Source organism: Amphiprion ocellaris, chromosome 3, assembly GCF_022539595.1.
Source record: "Amphiprion ocellaris isolate individual 3 ecotype Okinawa chromosome 3, ASM2253959v1, whole genome shotgun sequence".
Classification (NCBI taxonomy): domain Eukaryota; kingdom Metazoa; phylum Chordata; class Actinopteri; family Pomacentridae; genus Amphiprion; species Amphiprion ocellaris.
The window spans coordinates 5,046,766-5,064,912 of NC_072768.1; the positions used below are offsets into that span (position 1 = coordinate 5,046,766).

An 18,147-nucleotide genomic window follows, 5' to 3' on the forward strand; every position below is an offset into this window, starting at 1 on the left:
TGTCGCATTGCAGAAACTCAAACTTACCCGCTGGTCTGGAAATAAAAGGTTGGTGCATTTACGGTGAAGTCTGCTGAAGCTGTTGGGCCATCATCGACTGGTGCACAGCCCCCCTTTCCCACAAGCCTTTGCGGCAGCTCAACGGCGCTAGCTGCTAAGCTACATCTGCTAGTTCAGTTGTGATCTGTCAGCCCGGAGCTAAAAGCACGTACACTGCTGGGCTCCACACTCTTACGGAATACTCTCCTTTGATGGGTAACGTCAGATTTTTTTTTTTCATTTTCTTCACAAAGAGTCAGAATTTCAAGATCGTACGTTAATATTTGTGGGGGTTTATATGTAAAGTGAAAGGTTAGCCAGGAAATATCAGCCACGTATTGTCTTAATGTTATCAAGCCAACACTTGCTATCTTCTGTAAGGCTCGTCATCATCTGCCGCGGAGCAGAAAGACAGCTGCGGCTGCTGGTCACCCAGATTTACAAGTAACTTCAATGACAATCCTTATTCTAACACTGTGCTACTCTTGAATCTAGTTCTAAAACCAGTCGAGTTGGTGTAACTTGGTGGCATATGTAGTAGCTAGCGCTAGCTTCTTTTAGCTGCATATGCGTGATATCAAGCGCTAGTTAATGTTTAAGTAACCGTGATAGTTAAAGTTTGACAGAGCTCGTTAATGTGGCCAATGGGTGAAGGAGGTAGTGGCTTTAACCCGCGTCCGTGTGCCTTGGCTCGCACGAGATAATGTTCACATGCAAATATTTGAGTGTGCCTAAGTTTGAGGGAACCCAGTCACCTGGCTAGCTGCCCGGTGATAGGTGACTAAAAGTCATTCAAGTGAAGAGATGTCCCTCCTCAGAATAAAGCTCAGGGTAGTTGGATCGTTAATATATGCACACACGCATAGATTGCGAATAATGAGGACTGCTTCCCTTCATGCTAAACTAATATCCCATCATGTGAGCAGCTTATGATCACTTGTGCATTCACGTTTTGTCACGTACATGCAGTGCAGCAGCTCTGTCAGACAGCCCTACAACAAAGTCCTTCATGGTGGATGTGTTCTGGCCCAGATGGTCTAAGAAATAATCGCCTTCCTGCTGACATTGACGCTGTTTTCCTGTCAGTCTTAGCAAATGTGAGTGCCAGGTTATTATCTCAACCCTGTGTGGTAATGCTAAAATAGTCCCAGCCAGGGAAGTGAGCGGATTATGATCGTGGATTTGCACACAGAGGAAAACGTTAACACCTTTTTTAGTGCTGTGAGGAAACCTGGGGCATTCTGCTCAGCTGGATGTTCTCCCCCCTCCTGTTGGCTTCACTTGTCAGATCCAAAAAAAAAGTGTCTCTCACTTTCTCACACACCCTTTCACCTGTGCTACTTGTCTGTGACAGTTCTGTCTCCTGAAATAGAAGGCTGAATGTGTGTTTTTGCCTGTTTCATTAATCTAATATTTTCCTAACAGCTGAAGAAGACCCTGTAATGTGATTTCAACTTGGCGCCTGTGATCAAGGACAGACGCACTGCCCATGCTGCCACAGTAGATAATGCAGTCACTATGCTACTGAGAGAAGAATGACATTTGTCTCATTTTAATTCCTGGAGCTGCTTTGGGCAGAGTTCGGGCTTGATTAAAAAGCTGCTGCTCTGAGCCAAGTTGGTGTTTTTCTCAGCCTGCTTCTTTTGCACTGCCACAGCCTTAGTGTGGAAACTGTTATGGCACTGGAGACCAACTGAGCAAAAGGGGATTGTACTGGTATTGCTATACTGGTGGATTAGACTCTGCTGTGGGAGTGGGGACTGGACCAGTGGAGCAGACCCACAGTAACACACATCATGTTGCAGGGACACTAGGCTCCCTGTTTGAGCCCCTTGTGTGTGGCGCTTTTTTTTCTTTTCCTGCAATCTCATCGATTTGGATGGTTGAGCACAAGGGCTACTTTGAAGGAGCCCACCGGTGGCTGTGGTTTGGCCAGAGCTGTCAGAATTCTTGCCAGCTATTGCTGATTTAGCACCCCTCTCTGTTGGTACCACTGCTGTAGCCCCCTTCACTGTGGTCCCCAGTATGGTGAGTGGAGACTGGAGGCATCACAGGAGTGGAACTGAACCGTTAGTACTGGTGTAGCCGGTTTTACTTTTCGTCACTTGTTTTTGCTCTCTGAAGGACTGTTTTCCAGTTTTCAAGGACTTCTCTTTTTCCTCTGTGCTGGAAAAACAAAACGCCGCACTCAGGGTCATTTTTTAAAAACTGAAACCCACGGAAAGAAGACCGTTCCAGAGAAGGATGAAGCTGAGGAAACAGGTGACAGTGTGCGGAGGGGCCATATTCTGTGTGGCTGTGTTCTCACTGTATCTGATGTTGGATCGAGTCCAACATGACCCTGCAAGGCGACAGAACGGCGGGAACTTTCCACGGGTAAGAATAATTGCTGTACCGATGGTGCATATCTTGTGTGAAAGTCCCTTTCTGCAGTTATTTTTATAGTGCTGCTGTCTGCTTTTTTTGTGATGCACCAGAAGCCGCACCAGATCATAAATGAACATAAACATCTCTAAGGGGGTAATGCTAATTAGTCAGATTTTTTTGATCTGGGAACATAAGGCGTATAATATATTTATTTTTAAAGTATTTAAATACAAACTGACTCATCAGATCATCCAATTATTCTGTCATGTATAAAGATATACTGACTAAAATATTTCAAAATCAGAATCTTTAATGTCCTTAAACAAAAAGTACAATGAAATTTAGTGCAGTCTCCTGCTGTGCATTGTTACCTTTGCAATATTGTAAAACATGTTTGGTCTAAAAAGGAGAGGAATGTTGTTTGATCAGCTGATTTTTTGTTTGTTTTCTTTCCTTGTTGTGTGATTTATTATTGTTTTATGTGGTTTAGAGCCAAATCTCAGTCCTGCAGAACCGAATAGAGCAGCTGGAGCAGCTCCTGGAGGAAAACCACCAAATCATCAGCCACATAAAGGACTCTGTGATGGAGCTCACAGACACAGGAGCTGTGTCTCCCAGTGGCCACCTGCCATTCAGAAGTGCCAATGGTTCCTGGGTCCTACCCTTCGACGGTCGCCCCACTTTTCTCGCTGTCAAGCCCCAGGATTGCCAGTTTGCTGTAGGCAGAAACGGTCAAGCAGACGTTCAGGTGAACTAGCTACGCTAGCAGATGAAATACAAAGAAAAAGCACATATGTAGTTGTAGCTACACTGCAGATGTCACTGTAGGCCTATTGCTTTGCTCTTACAAACGAGCAAATGATTGTGTTTCATTCTAGATGCTGGACGTTTACTCCCTTCTCAAGTTCGACAACCCTGATGGTGGTGTGTGGAAACAGGGCTTCGACATCACTTATGACCCCGATGAATGGAACAGTGATCCGCTACAAGTATTTGTGGTCCCTCACTCTCACAACGATCCAGGTGAGCATCAAGAGCTTTGCTGAATGCTGAACATGTGTCAGTGCTACTATAGGTTTGTCTGAAGAGCTTAAAAATAGCATCTTGCTTGTATAGTGTTAAACCTGAGAGGGAGGCCAACTTTAGGGATGCAAAAATCATTCAAATTGTGGTCCATTTGTTCTCATCATTATTAGCATAATGGTGACATGATTGACGGCTTACCCACAAACAATGGAATTAGGGAGGTATTGGCACTGGAAAACAAGCTATTTATAGATGGGATTGGCTGAGATTTTATTTTAGACTGACATTTCCATTAAACTTGTTTACTAGCCTGTGCCACATGCTTGCTAACTTGACAGTTATTGATATGTTGACTGGTTGCATGGACCTGCAAATTTGTCCATCAGCAGCAAAAATATGCTTCATTGTGAGCTGCATATTGTCAAGCTTTGCTGTGGAGTTCTGTTAAGTATTTCATATGCAGCATTAAGTGTCCACTGTAGTATTTGCAGAAATGAGGTTGTCAGCTCAAACCAAACACACATGAAAGCACATCTTCTGGTAATAGGCTCGTTTCTTTAAAAGCAAAGAGGGGATTATGAGGGTGTATTGTAAGCAGGTCAACAATGCGCGGCACACTGTTAAATATACACAACAGTCTTGTTAAAGTTCTCTTGACTATCCCAATTTAAGTAACACTCCTTGTGATTCTGCGGAATTTCAGAATGACGCAGCACTTTTATCTCTATAAAATATATTAAGATGCAACATTTGAGATAAATGTCCAACAGTGTGTATTTCGGCTGCAATCCTCAACACTGTTGCACATTTAGAGTGCAAAGAAGTGCTTTTGAGTCACTTTCTTAGAAACCTCTTTGCCAAATGGCTTTCTGAGGGGAACAGCTCTACTTGAATAAAATATGAGTTTTATTTTTGATCCATGGCAGTAGTTTTTTCCACAGCTTTGAGTCTTTTTTACCTGCCCTTTCTTCGTGTCATTTTATCAGCCGGCTAGATAAGGATGAGTAGGAGTGTGTTGTTTCAGAAATAGCCCAATTTGTAGCGGAGAATATGTGTTCCAATAGTTGCGCAGATTGCTTCGAATTATCCTCTTGTGTTGTTAGGTTGGATCAAGACTTTCGACAAGTACTTCACAGACCAGACGCAACATATTTTAAACAACATGGTTGTGAAACTGGCTGAGGATCCTCGCAGGAAGTTCATCTGGTCCGAGATTTCATTCTTCTCCAAGTGGTGGGAGACTGCAGACATACACAAACAGGAGGCCATGCGCAAGTGAGTCACAGCTATTTGAAGCGCACAGTTTTGTCTTTTATCTCCCCTCCAAAATCAGAGAATTAGTTGAGAATTCTTTGATGCAGACCGGCCCTAAGTACAGTATTTTACTCAGTGGGTAGTATCCTCTGGCAGATTGTGGGAGCTCTAAAAATAGCTCGTTATCTCGTTAATATGACTATCCCTCTTTAAAGCTGGATTATCCTCACCTTGCTGTCTTAATCCTTTCTTTTCGACAGACTGATCCTTGGGGGACAGCTCGAAATCGTGACAGGAGGCTGGGTGATGACAGATGAAGCCAATGTTCATTACTTTGCCATGATAGACCAGCTCATCGAGGGGCACCAGTGGCTGGAGAGGAATCTAGGTATACAGTCGATCGTAAATTATTCCTTTTACAGCCACTTGTATTTATATTCACAGGAATGATGGTGATGTTTAAGTAGCTCAATTCTGCCTGTGAAATTTTAGGACCTTCCCATCAGCCTAAGCTTAAAATTATACCACTCCTCACAGTGCTTGATAATGAAATCTGCGCCTGTCATCCCACTCGGAGCCGGTGTAGCTTCTCACTCAGTGGGTGATAAAATGCTTTGTGCTACTTTCAGTGCATCCCCGCTGTGGAGAGTGATTTCCTCAAAGATGCATTTCTTTCCTTATGAGAGCATAAAGCTTAAATACTTGCTTCTTGCTTGCCGTTATAGGTATAACTCCTCGCAGTGGGTGGGCGGTAGACCCTTTTGGTCACAGTGCCACTATGCCATATCTACTGAAGAGGGCCAACCTGACCAGCATGCTTATCCAGAGGGTCCACTACTCCATTAAAAAACACTTTGCCTCCACCCGCAGTCTGGAGTTTATGTGGAGGCAGGCTTGGGGTGAGTGGACCAGAGCCAGCGATGTCATCTGATTCATGTGCTTATCTTTGTTAAGCTCATTGCAGAATGAGTCATGCCACTTGCCATGGCATTTGAAAGAGAGGGGAAATTTTGGAAGGACAACCAGTTTGTAATAGCCTCAGTGGAGCTGTGTTCATTATTATATTCTGAACGAATTGGATGTCTGCCAAAGACTTACTGTTCATTTGTTCTTAATGGAAAAAATCTGATGTGTCAGATATGATCAATTTCTGATTGTCAGTTATTATCAGGAGCATTTAGTAATTAAATGTTGTCAATTACTTTAAAAAAAAAAAAAAAAAAAAAAAGTCCCCCTATTGTTGTGAACTTAAATTGCCAGTGAGTTAATGAGCTCTGGTCTGTCTGTGAGCAAAACTTGCCTTCTGTATCAATTATATTCTGCTGTTTTGATGCTACTGACAGTAATGGATGTTTCAAGCCAGTGCTTTGTTTTTTTTCTACTTCGCTGCCTTAATAGACTCCGGGTCAAGCACAGACATCTTCTGCCACATGATGCCGTTTTATAGCTACGATGTGCCTCACACATGTGGGCCCGATCCGAAAATCTGCTGCCAGTTTGACTTCAAGAGGTTACCAGGCGGTCGGATAAACTGCCCCTGGAAGGTGCCACCAAAAACCGTGGTGGAGGCCAATGTAGCAGAGAGGTAAGACCGGATAATGGACTGAGCTTTAGGAAATGGGGATTGTTTTATAGTCAACAATTACTTTATTAACTGAGAAGTAATTATTAGACTAATCACTAATTTATAAAGCTGTTATTTGCTGCTGCAGTATACATGATGGATGATTGTTAAAAAGAAGAATGCTGGTTTTAAGATGCAAAAGATATCTTTCAGAAGTATCTTTCCATTATGTAATATATCCATTAGAGAGCATCAAGTTTAATTCGTAACTATAACATGTCCCCCTTAGTAGCTGTCTTGGTCTAACCTTGGGACAAATGCAAGGGAAACTAATTAGAAGCCTGTGCCTGTTGCATATTTATTTTATAGAAACAATATTGGTCTGGGTATTATATTTCCAATGTTAAACATTTATTAGTTTTTGCGTAGCATTGGTATTCAGCTCCAGCAGCACACACACACTCCACCACACAGCAGATTGGTCACTGTTGTTGCAACTCCGTAATGGTCCCTTATAAATAAACTCGACTTGAACTTGAGCCAGTGACAACAGCCAGAGAGGGGTGGGTGAACGGAGGGGGACAGACATGGACTGCTGATAGTCTCGCAGTCACATTAAGCAGCTTTTAACGGACCTAAAGAACTTTCCAGAGGACATATTTCAGTGAAAAATACCCCCAGGGCCAATTTGTTCTTGCTCTTTCCAAGGTCAGAGTGATTTCTTAGAAAACTGGCGTATGCAAAGCAGAGCAGCTTGGATGCCAAGAAATATGTCCCCTCACTTTTTCCTTTTTCTCCCCTCCCTCCCTCTTTACCTTTTTCTTAATCAGGGCACACCTGCTCCTGGATCAGTACCGCAAGAAGTCCAAACTCTACCGCAGCAATGTGCTCCTCGTTCCTCTGGGAGATGACTTCCGCTATGACAAGGCCCTGGAGTGGGATCAGCAGTACATCAACTACCAGAAGCTGTTTGACTACATGAATTCTCACCCAGAGATGCATGTTCAAGTGAGAAAATTATTTGCCAGCTATCACAAAATCCTGTAGCCAAATGTCTTTTTATTTTTTTTGCACCTTTTTTCATTATTTTCGTGCATCTCGGTGTGCGGTATACAAAGTCTCTCAGCGTACCATCTTTTTTTTTTGTGAATAATGAATCATGCAGTGGCATTTTAACTCGCTGACAGAACAAAGGATCTGCAGCGACTTGATGTTTGGTTCATAAGATGCCATGTAAGATGAAAAGCTCATGCATAATAATGGAAGACTTTTTGCTTCTTCTATGCAGCTGTGTTTGAGCAAGGGCTTTTTCTTCCCTCCTTACAGGCTCAGTTTGGGACTCTCAGTGACTACTTCAGTGCCGTGTACAAAAAACATGGAGTGGCCCAGGGATCCAGGCCTGCTGATTACCCGGTGCTTAGTGGAGATTTCTTCGCCTACGCAGACCGTGAGGACCACTACTGGACTGGCTATTTTACCTCTCGACCCTTTTACAAGAGCCTGGACCGTGTGATTGAGTCGCATCTGAGGTGGGGACAGATTCAGTCACGCGTTACTAACATTCAGGGTGTGGAATGTCGTAGTAGTAGTCGTTGGTTGTTTTCATTGCATTGCAAACAAGACAAGGGTGTAGCATCCATTATTAAGCCACATGTATATATACACACGTGAATACAAATCAAACCTACAGTCTAAATCAAAACAAAGGCCTAGAACCTGGTATTGTTTTAGCACATGGACTTACACTAGATAACAACTAAATCTAAGTTAATAATGTACTCTCATGCTGTTTATACTTGCATGGTTTTCATTTCACACATCAGGAAAACAGACCTAAATTACAAAAATGCAATACTGAATCATTTTTTTTATTATACTTATATTGTGAAGGAAAAATTACTCTCTTTCCCCTCACTAAGATATTTCCTTGCAGCTGTTAGCTTAAGACATCCCAGAATATCATGCAGGTTGCATCTGTCAACTGCAGTCACCTTAAATCATCCAGTAGATCCTATAGGGCACCTCAAATGATCCTACTGTGAACCTGTGAGCATGTTCAGGCCTCTAATATGACCCTGAGAAAGGCAGATGCTGCAGAAGAAGACACACGAGAGAGAGATAAGTGATGTCGGAAAAACATGTTTCAGGACTCCCTGACCTCGTCAAGATTAGTTATGGTTTAATGTGACATTCCTGAGCAGGTAAGTTGTCCCTGTGTTAGGTTGTAATCTAAATATGGCATAACTCCCAATCCAATATACACCCAAAGTCGAAGAGAATCCTCAGAATTGATGCTAACGTGAATGTGCTGCTTTGCTGTATCACTTTTCCTGACGTCAGTAAACCTTTTTCTCAACCTAAGCCATCTGAATCTAATATATGTCAGACTTTTTAGACAGTTACTGTTGTTATAGTCATAAAAACTGTTGATCAGGATTTAATTCCAATCTAGCCTGCTTCTCTGTAAAATATACAAAACAGCAACATATTAGAAATGTATGTGGAAATTTTTCTGAAAAATCAGCTGCTATCTTAAAATTGGCTGATATTATGAACACATCTTTATCTGATTAACAGAAGGTACTATGTCTTATTATGGTTTGTCGTTGTTTTTCAGGGGGGCAGAGATCCTCTACAGCCTGGCCGTTGCGAACGCTCGGCATGCGGGGATGGAAGGACGCTACCCGGTCTCAGATTATGCCCTGCTTGTCGATGCGAGGCGGTCGGTCGGCCTCTTCCAGCACCACGATGCCATTACTGGCACCGCAAAGGAGAATGTTGTCATTGACTATGGCACCAAGTAAGAGTCTGGGGGGCTTTAAAAAGAACTTACAGAATAAATTAAATTCTTAAAAATCGTTTAGATGACATCAAAAAACTTTGCTTCTTTTTAATCCTGTGGCTATTTCATACTGCCCTGTTCAGTACATTAAAGAAAAATAAGTCGTTTCCTGTGACTGCCGCAGAGAGCCATTAATTCTCACTCCTCCTCCCTAGACTACTGCGTTCGCTTATCGGCCTGAAGAGAGTAATCATCAATGCTGCTCATTTCCTGGTGATGAAGAACAAAGAGTTTTATCGCTTTTACCAGACGGAGCCCTTCCTGGAGACGGTAGGAGGGAACACAAGAGAACACTTGTGTCATAAACAGAATACACACATTTGTACAGTTTCTGAACATTCATTGTGCTTCCTGCGTCATGTTTTCCTTCTACAGGATGACAGGCGTGCTACTCAAGATTCTCTGCCTCAGCGCACTTTAATCGAGCTGGATCCGGCAGGACCGAGGTATTATCTGCATCTCCCCTTATCTTTCATCTCCTCCGCCTCCTCTCTCAGCCACTCCTACATCATCCTGTGCTTATGATTGCTTCTTCCCCCTTCTCTCTAACAGGTACCTGGTTCTGTTCAACCCCATCGAGCAGGAGAGGCTGTGTGCGGTGACGGTGCTGGTCAACACGGTGAGGGTGCGGGTGCTTACTGAGGATGGACAGACCCTCCCTGTGCAGCTGAGTGCTCAGTGGAGCTCCGCTAGTCAAATGAGTGCGGAGGTATTTGAGGTAAGAGACCAAATCCATTAGAGTGCAGGTTTCTGCACAGTGATAATAGCATATCTGTAGCACAGCAGCGGTTTCTGCACAGTTCTCCATTACTGTCTATACTGGATCTGTTCAGCCACAAATATCAAATCATTATGGCGTCTCGCTTAGCTTGGAAGAGAATAACTTAAAGCCCCTAAAGACCTTGAAAGACATATTTAGTTAAGAGGGTTATTAGCTGCAAATGCGCAGGAGATAGTCATTTGCAGCATTTAAAGCGGAGCTGATTTCATATAAGTCCTTGTAGGTTTGAGGTGTTACAGGAGTGCAATGCTAAACAGGTGGAGCACTCTCTTAACTGTGTCTCTGTGCCATTATTGTAACTTGCTTTAGGAATTAAGCTCCAAGAGGTTATATTTGCATGCATACAAACAAACTAGCCAACAATTCAGTTCAGTTAAATTACGTTTCTGCACACGTTGCCTTGTGCATGACGATAGATAGATAGATAGATAGATAGATAGATAGATAGATAGATAGATAGATAGATAGATAGATAGATAGATAGATAGATAGATAGATAGATAGATAGATAGATAGATAGATAGATAGATAGATAGATAGATAGATACTTCATTAACTGTGAGGAAAATTCAAGTTGGCTCGTGGAAATCGAAGTAGCTGCAGCCCAAGTTGGTGTTTTGAGAAAGTATTGGTGTCCCTTACAGTGTCGTTGTGTTGGCGTCTGGGTGAAAAGTGTAAACTGCTCAGGAAATGTAATGTAATTTAATGGCAAATTAGCATTACAAACACTCTGAATAGAATTTTAATTAAAACATTTGCTTCAGTCACCGTTTTCTTCTTTTCTGTAACATCAACCTGCAACTGGAGCAGATGGGTTTTCTTTCAGGCCTCAAAAGCAGAAAAAGAAAAAAAAATCAATCGGCTCAAATCATGTACTAAATCTGCACTTGTAAAAACATTTGCTCCTTTGTGACTTTGCATTCAATTTGTGTTTGTTTTGCCCAAATGAAATGCTCTCCGCCTACAGAAAGTAATGAATTTCAAATGTAGCACAGAAATACAGTCGCTTTCGTTAACGCCATCGCTCATCAGTTTAATTACGCCGCCGTTTCTAATGTGTAAATCCTTTTAACTTTTAATGAATGCCTTGTGGTCAACACTCGCCATTCCGATTAACAAAGAAAATGAAGCCAGCGCTTTCACAAAACGAGCTTTCTGTGTGGGTGTTTTTGTTTCAGCTTTCATTTCTTTATTTATTTTTATCCAACAATTATTCCACCATCCACCCAGGCAACTTTCATGGTTCGTCTGCCACCTCTCGGCCTGGCTGTTTTCCACCTCTATGACTCCCCGGATTCGCCCATGACGCTCCGCTCCGACACCCTGCTCAGGCTTTCCGGTCGTGGCGTCACCGCCCGCGCCGCCGAACCACTTCCTGTCCGCTCCCAGCAGGCCGACGCTCAGACCTTCTACATCAGCAGCCAGTCTCTGACGCTGGGCTTCTCCGGAACCACCGGCCTGCTGGAGGTTTGTGTTTTTTTCCATGCTTACTTCTGTTGACTCTATTTTCATCTGTTAACGATTTATTCATCTGTTTTAACTTTGATCTTCAGAAGGAAAAAGCCAGAAGTTTGATTTCTTAATAAATCTTCACTCTTTGATCAGAGCGAACATGACATGTCTTGTTTCTACTCAAACAACCTTTCATCTCCTTTGAATTTGTTTTTTTCCCTCCCAATTCTTGCTCTGTCTTCCTCTTGTACGCTTTTTCATATGCAGAGTATCAAGCGCAAAGATGATCCTCAAGAAGTGAAGGTTCAGATGCAGTTCATGATCTACGGCACTCGTCCCTCTAAAGACAAAAGTGGAGCTTACCTCTTCCTGCCAGACGGAAAAGCAAAGGTATTCTCTTGGTTCTTTCTCCGATGTTTACTTGCCTCTCAAACAGGCTTTGATCGCGTCTCCCCTGAGTATTGTGTCATTGTATCACGCTGGGGCGCTCGAGGCAGGAACGCAGGCAGACTGGGTGCTGCTTCATCTCCTCTTGATTTGAAGACAACAAAGAAAAAGGGGCTTGGCTGTGAAACTGTATCTAGTTGCCTATTCTGTCAATGAGTTCTTCGATTTCTCTCGCCGTCGTTCTTCCCCTCCTGTTTTCTGCACTTGTTCTGCTGGTGACTGCACAGTGTTTCCTTCTGCTTTCAGCCCTACAACCAGAAAGAGCCACCTGTGGTACGCGTTGTTGAAGGGCCTCTTTTCTCTGAGGTGGTGGCACATTACCAGCACTTTCAGCAGACCTTCCGCATTCACAATGTGCCAGGTAATACACACAGAAAACTGCACAATGGAGTCGCTCCAAATTGGTTTCAGCTGCGCTTTTATGTTTATTTAAAGACAGTAAATGGCATGATGCACCTGTACCTTCAGCAAAATTCTAAATAAAATAGATTTTCTCCTGTTAGCTGACTTAGTTGCTAGCTATTTTTTATACTCTTTAAGTGGTGTTTTATCCACTCTTTAATTTTCATCCCCTCCTTGGCATGAGTTTGGTTCTGAACTGTTTTGTGTTTCCAGGGGTTGATGGTTATTCTATAGACATCACCACCATGGTGGACATCAGAGATCAGACCAATAAGGAGCTGGCCATGCGACTCGTCACCGACATCCAGAGCGGAGACGTCTTCTACACAGACCTCAACGGCTTCCAGGTCAGTCGGAACTGTTTGCAAAGGAGGACAGTTTTTCTTCATATGCTGTCAGAATGTAACATTATATAACTGCGATTATTCCTTTGACACATTGTGTCATCTGTTCTTGTAGATGCAGCCTCGTCGACTCCACCTGAAACTTCCCTTGCAGGCCAACTTCTACCCGATGCCCAGCCAGGCGTACATCCAGGACAGCAGTCACCGGCTCACACTGCACACGGCTCAGTCTCTGGGTGTGAGCAGCCTGGAGAGTGGTCTGTGCCTTTATTACATCTCACTTAATGTTGTGCCATTTTTCTTCATTCCATTTTCCAGTGAAAGTAATCTTTGAAATGCATGGTATTTTTCTTTGTTTGCTCGTCTCTTGCCTTTCATGCAAAAGTATTGAAGCACTTATCTTTCCCTCTTTTGCCTTGAGAGGTTCTCGGAGAGCAGGAGTTTTTACCCTCATGTTTGTTTACTCAACTAATCCTTTTATCATTGTTATGTGAATAACGGTGGAGTTTGTAAATAACGGATAGCTCGGCGTGTTTGTTTATTGATGGATGTCGGAAAGTTTGATCCGCGAGCTTTGCATTAAAGCTGCTGCACTTGTTCCTCCATCTTCAGGCCAGCTTGAAGTGATTATGGACCGGCGACTGATGCAGGATGATAATCGTGGGCTGGGTCAGGGCCTGAAAGACAACAAAAGGACGGCCAACCGCTTCAGACTGCTGCTGGAAAGTAGATCCACCGGTAACAAGGTCAGTAAGATTACAGTAAAGGTGGCTATTGAAGCTGGACAAATGTTGGCACAATTACAGCTCATCTGGTCTGACGTGATCTTCAGTGACTCCGTGCAAGGTTGTGGACTATAACATGGATTTGTTCCTCATTCTGTATGATCAATAACACCTTTCTTCATATTTCTTTCAGCACTCATTACCACCGCATCTGTCTTTTTATCCTCTCCATTCTCTAATTTGGTTCTCCCTCTCTTCTTTTTTCCACTCCATTACCTTCAGCATGATGGCTTCTTTGCCAAACTGTCGTCCCTGTTTCATTCTTTCTTCTCTCAAATCTTGATTGACGGAGTTCGAGAGGTAATGTTGCCTTGGCAACACAGAGGATGCTTGTTAGGGCACATGATAGTCGTGTCTGCAGTTATAGCTCCAGTTCCTTTTTTTTTTTTTTGTTTTTTTTAGGTTTCCCTCTACCTCATAGCAGTAGCCAAACCAGTTCATCTTTATGACGGCACCACTGAAAGAAACAAATTATACCATTTATCAAGTAAATGAATACACATTGGCAGAGGATGTAAGGCGTTGGTTGCAGTTTTATCATCCAGCTCTGTTAAAGCTGCTGATGGTACTTGGGAAATAATGCCTGCCTGCCACTAAACCTCAACACTGTACAGCTCTTCATTTAAAATCTGGTCTAACAATGCAGCCATCACTACTGTGTCTGTCTGGACTGGAATTAGAAATACCACCTACTTTGACAAATTAATTAGAGCCTGTTCCTCATGTAGTAGAGCATCTCTAGAGGTGAGTCCCTGATGTTTTATGGATGCCATTTGCAGTCGCTTAAATCTGTCCGCTCTCCTCCAGATGATGGACAGTGCAACAACTAGCTTCCCGTCTGTACTCAGTCACATGACCAACGCCATTTTGAACCACGAGGTCCTGGCATTGCCCATTCTGCCCAAAAGACGCGGCATCCCTCCTCTGCAAACCTTCGCCCCTCTCAAGTCCATCCTTCCTTGTGACTTCCACCTGCTGAATCTGCGCAGCATCCAGAGTCAGGTGAGGAGACATAAAAATTGTACTTATTTTGGCTTCAGATATTCGATGCACTGACTTGTTTTCTGTGTTTGTGTGAGCAGCAGGACCCCCAATCTCCGTCTGCACACACGGCCTTGATCCTTCACCGCCTGGCGCTGGACTGTGGTCTCGAGGCTCAGAACCTCGGCTTCAACTGCACCACCACCCAAGGACAGGTCAGCGTACCAACTCAAGCAATAAAAAAATCAAATAAATGGAGATGGGTCCTTTAAACGTTCCACTCAACTCTCCATCCTTATTGTATGAGCAGATAGTCGCTTGCTTGTACAAGTGCTTTAGCTAGCAGTTACAAGCTTTAGCTAAACTATTAGATAGCAATTTTGAGAGTTAGCTAAACTATTAGCCACATATTTACACTGATAGTTATTTTATTAGCTAGCAGTTTCAAGTTTTAGCTAAACCATTACCTTGCAGTTTCAATCTTTCGTGTACTGTTAACTTACAATTTCGACTGTTAGCTGTACTTTTTGGTAAAACTTTGAACTATTAACTTAACTTTTAGCTGTTAGCCAAACTTGTAGCTTAAATATATGTTCTGTGCTAATTAATTATCACGCTGAACTACATTTAAAAGGGAATGATTATACTTTGGACTCCACTGTACAGTTACAGCTATTAGATAGAGACTGTATACAAACCATCTGTTGGTGTGACACAAATCTACAAGATGGGATGTAAAATAAGATCAAAATTCACTGTCAGTGCACCAGGAATAATGATGAAATAATTTAATACTAACTGTAGTCATTCGTTATAAGAAATACCTAACTTTAAATTCTTACAGTAAATCTTCTGGGTGATATTTCTGTGACCTTTCTTACTTCCATTTTTATTGTTAACTTGAGTAAACCTTGAGTAAAGTCTGAATGTCAGTCGGTTGTATTGTTCTCTAAAACTTTCGACCTTCCTGCTCTTCTTCTCTCTGCAGCTGAGCGTGTCGGGACTGTTCAAGAACCTGGACCTGCAGCTGCTCCAGCCCATGTCTCTGACCCTGATGGACTCCAGCACGCCTCTGGCCAACGACTCCACCATCAGCTTGGATCCCATGGAGATCTCCGCCTTCAAGCTCAAACTGCGCTAAGAGCTGCCCGGACCAAAAGCAATAAAAACCCACCAGACTCCTCGGACCAAAAACCAAGCCGACGCTGGCCACAGACTGGCAACAGAGGGGTCTGGGTCTCTCTGTTTTGTTAAGCAGAATCACAAACACTTCAGCTGGGAGAGGCAGGGTCCACTGTAACAGGACTGACTGCACAGCAGGGGGCAGGCGATAGCTGTTACTGTGGACATCCCGGAGAGCAGCAACACCGGGTTCAACTCGCAGCTGTTCCAAAACAAGAAAGACTGCCAGAATCGATCATCAGACACGACCGCTGGTTGTCTCTGCAAAGGAAAATGGAACCTCTTGTAGTTCTGCTTTGTAAAGACTTGTGTCTTTTTCTATCTTTGCTCCATCCTGGACTGAACTACTGAATGTAAATATCCCTATGATGATGAGGTGGGAGGTGGGAGGTGGGGGGGGGGGGGGGGGGGGGGGGGGCGGGACTGGTGCCACATCAGAGTGCAATTTACAAAGCTTTATTTGGTGTATGGGTTTTTTAATTTTTTTATGTACGCAATGAAGAAGATCACAGCAATTAGGTCTTTTTTGTACCTGTAATATTGACGGCGGTTAATGTTCTTTTTTTTTTTTTTTTTTAGTTGACAGACTCGAATGCAGCAAACAGAATGTGTGGTCTCCTCTTCTTAACTTGCCAGGAGACCCGAGCTGCGAATCCTTAAGCTGTCCGATTCCAAGAGTTCCACGCTGGTCACCTCGCGATTCCAGCGTGATCATTAATCATATTGGATGACTGTTTACCTTCTGTCCACTGTTTCTGCCTGTAGATAGAGCCGAAACTTCTCTTTCTTTTCACCTTCCCTGAGCTTCCTTCTCTGCTGATGAGAAAAACTGTGGAAGGTCCGTGCACTTCCGAGCTCCGTCGGTCATTCCTGTGCTCGTACTTCACTGTTGTGAGGGTGGTTTTGTGTACCATACTGTATGCAGTAGAAAAATAGGCAAAGACTATACCTCATATATACCATACAGCAGATATATTGGTATGTGTGTGTCTGTAGAGTACGTTCTTGTGAATACTTGAGGGTTTTTTTGTGTGTTGGGAGGGGGTGTATTGAGGTTAAAGTATTTACTATCAGGGACCATTCATATTGCTGTTGAGTGTCATCGATTTAATGTGGTTGTCTGTGTCGAGCAGTGGGTTATGTCGTCACAGGAAAAGGAACTTATTAGTGAGCTAAATCAAAGGGTCAGTTCACGCAGAATTACACCCAAATTACAAAAACAAAAAAATGGTATGCAAAGTCTACAAAGATGGTGTATTTTCTATCATTTTTGCACAATATAGTAAAATAAATTAAAATAATAAAGAGCAACTTTCGGAGGCTTGATATTCTGTCAACATGCAGGTACTGTTGGTTTGGAGTCATTTACATTGTGGCTAGTCGTATGAAATCACATCTTTTATATCACTTGTTTTGTACTAGGAACAATCCCAAACCCAGACATATCACATTTATAAAGGTTTTCAACAGGACTGTGGCATATACTCACATTTAAGAAGGTAAAAGGAGACAATATTTGGCACGTTTGCCTAATAAATGACAAAACAGTGACAAATAAAACCATTAATTGATGCCAAAGCGAATGTCTCTGAGATTTCTCTCACCGTCCCAGCTGAAGTGAATTTTCTGTTTTCGGTCCTGAGTGCATTAAAATTGAAAGCTCACCTTTCCAGGAACACATTTCTGTCTCTGGATAATCCACAGACGTCGCCGTGAAGAGATTTCGCTGGAACTACTTTCTTCTGAGAAAGAAATGTCCCAAATCCCCTCTCCATACTAATTTGAAGCAGGCTGTTGACACTGGAAAAGTGATGAAATGAAGAGTCTTAAAGCCTGTTTTTCTCCAGTGTGCAGTTGATTTAAAGTGTTGCGCAAATGAAACGGAGGAGCTTCTCATGAATAAACATTTGCTTTGTGTTATATGTAATGGGCGATGTCATTCTAAAGGGGCAAGATGCATAATTTCTTGCTTGTATTAAAGTATGTTGACTGTAAAGTAAAAAACAACACTCCAGCCTGCATGGCTAGATGGTACTAAGTATTTTGGGGGTTAATTTAGGTGAACTGACCCTTTAAACCCGGAGTCACCAACCTTTTTGAACCTGAGAGCAACTTCAAGGGTACTGAGTCGTACGAAGGGCACCTTGTTTGATACAAACTTCCTCAATAGCAAACTTGCGCCATCATCTTTAAACAATAATAATAATAATGAAAATAATATGTAAAAAGACTTTCTGATCACATTTATGTTAATTATTCCTTAAAATAATTATTAACAATGATTTCCACAACAATGATGGTAGGAAACACACACACACACACACACACACACACGTATATATGGAAATCTGTTCCAATATTTAAAAGTCAGAGGTATCCCATCTCTGAAACTTTGGTAAATATCTTTCTTGGCAGTTTTTTTATGAATCAGCATATTTGCAGCATTTTGTTCAAAATCACAGCAGTTACATTTCTTTGCAAATTGTCACTTCTAACATTTTTAGGAAATCTTTAACTGTCATCAAATCATGCTTCATTTGTGCAAACTACTACCTTTGTAACATTTTTGAACAATTCATGAACTCTGTCCCATGTTTGTAAAAATTATCAGTTATGTAAGAAAAAAAAAATCAACTCTCACATTTTGAAATGAATCCTATCACATTAGTACTAATCACCAG

The 18,147-nt window shown here is 42.5% G+C and overlaps 1 protein-coding gene across 2 annotated transcripts; it reads left to right on the forward strand.

The window, feature by feature from the left end:
- The first annotated feature begins 98 nt into the window (after positions 1 to 98).
- man2a2 (mannosidase, alpha, class 2A, member 2) lies at positions 99 to 15,858 on the forward strand. 2 transcript variants are annotated; one of them, XM_055008971.1, is made up of 24 exons: positions 99 to 255; positions 1,465 to 2,415; positions 2,897 to 3,154; positions 3,285 to 3,429; positions 4,536 to 4,707; positions 4,947 to 5,074; positions 5,412 to 5,585; positions 6,085 to 6,271; positions 7,081 to 7,258; positions 7,577 to 7,779; positions 8,868 to 9,050; positions 9,248 to 9,362; positions 9,468 to 9,538; positions 9,645 to 9,810; positions 11,104 to 11,340; positions 11,593 to 11,715; positions 12,019 to 12,133; positions 12,388 to 12,521; positions 12,634 to 12,775; positions 13,131 to 13,264; positions 13,526 to 13,603; positions 14,111 to 14,305; positions 14,386 to 14,499; positions 15,273 to 15,858. In XM_055008971.1, the coding sequence occupies exons 2-24, from the start codon at positions 2,284 to 2,286 to the stop codon at positions 15,423 to 15,425; spliced, it is 3,537 nt and encodes a 1,178-aa protein (XP_054864946.1). In that variant the 5' UTR covers positions 99 to 255; positions 1,465 to 2,283; the 3' UTR covers positions 15,426 to 15,858. The 2 variants fall into 2 exon arrangements, with proteins under 2 accessions (XP_054864946.1, XP_023117852.2); XM_023262084.3 differs by lacking the exon at positions 13,526 to 13,603.
- The last annotated feature ends 2,289 nt before the right edge of the window (positions 15,859 to 18,147 follow it).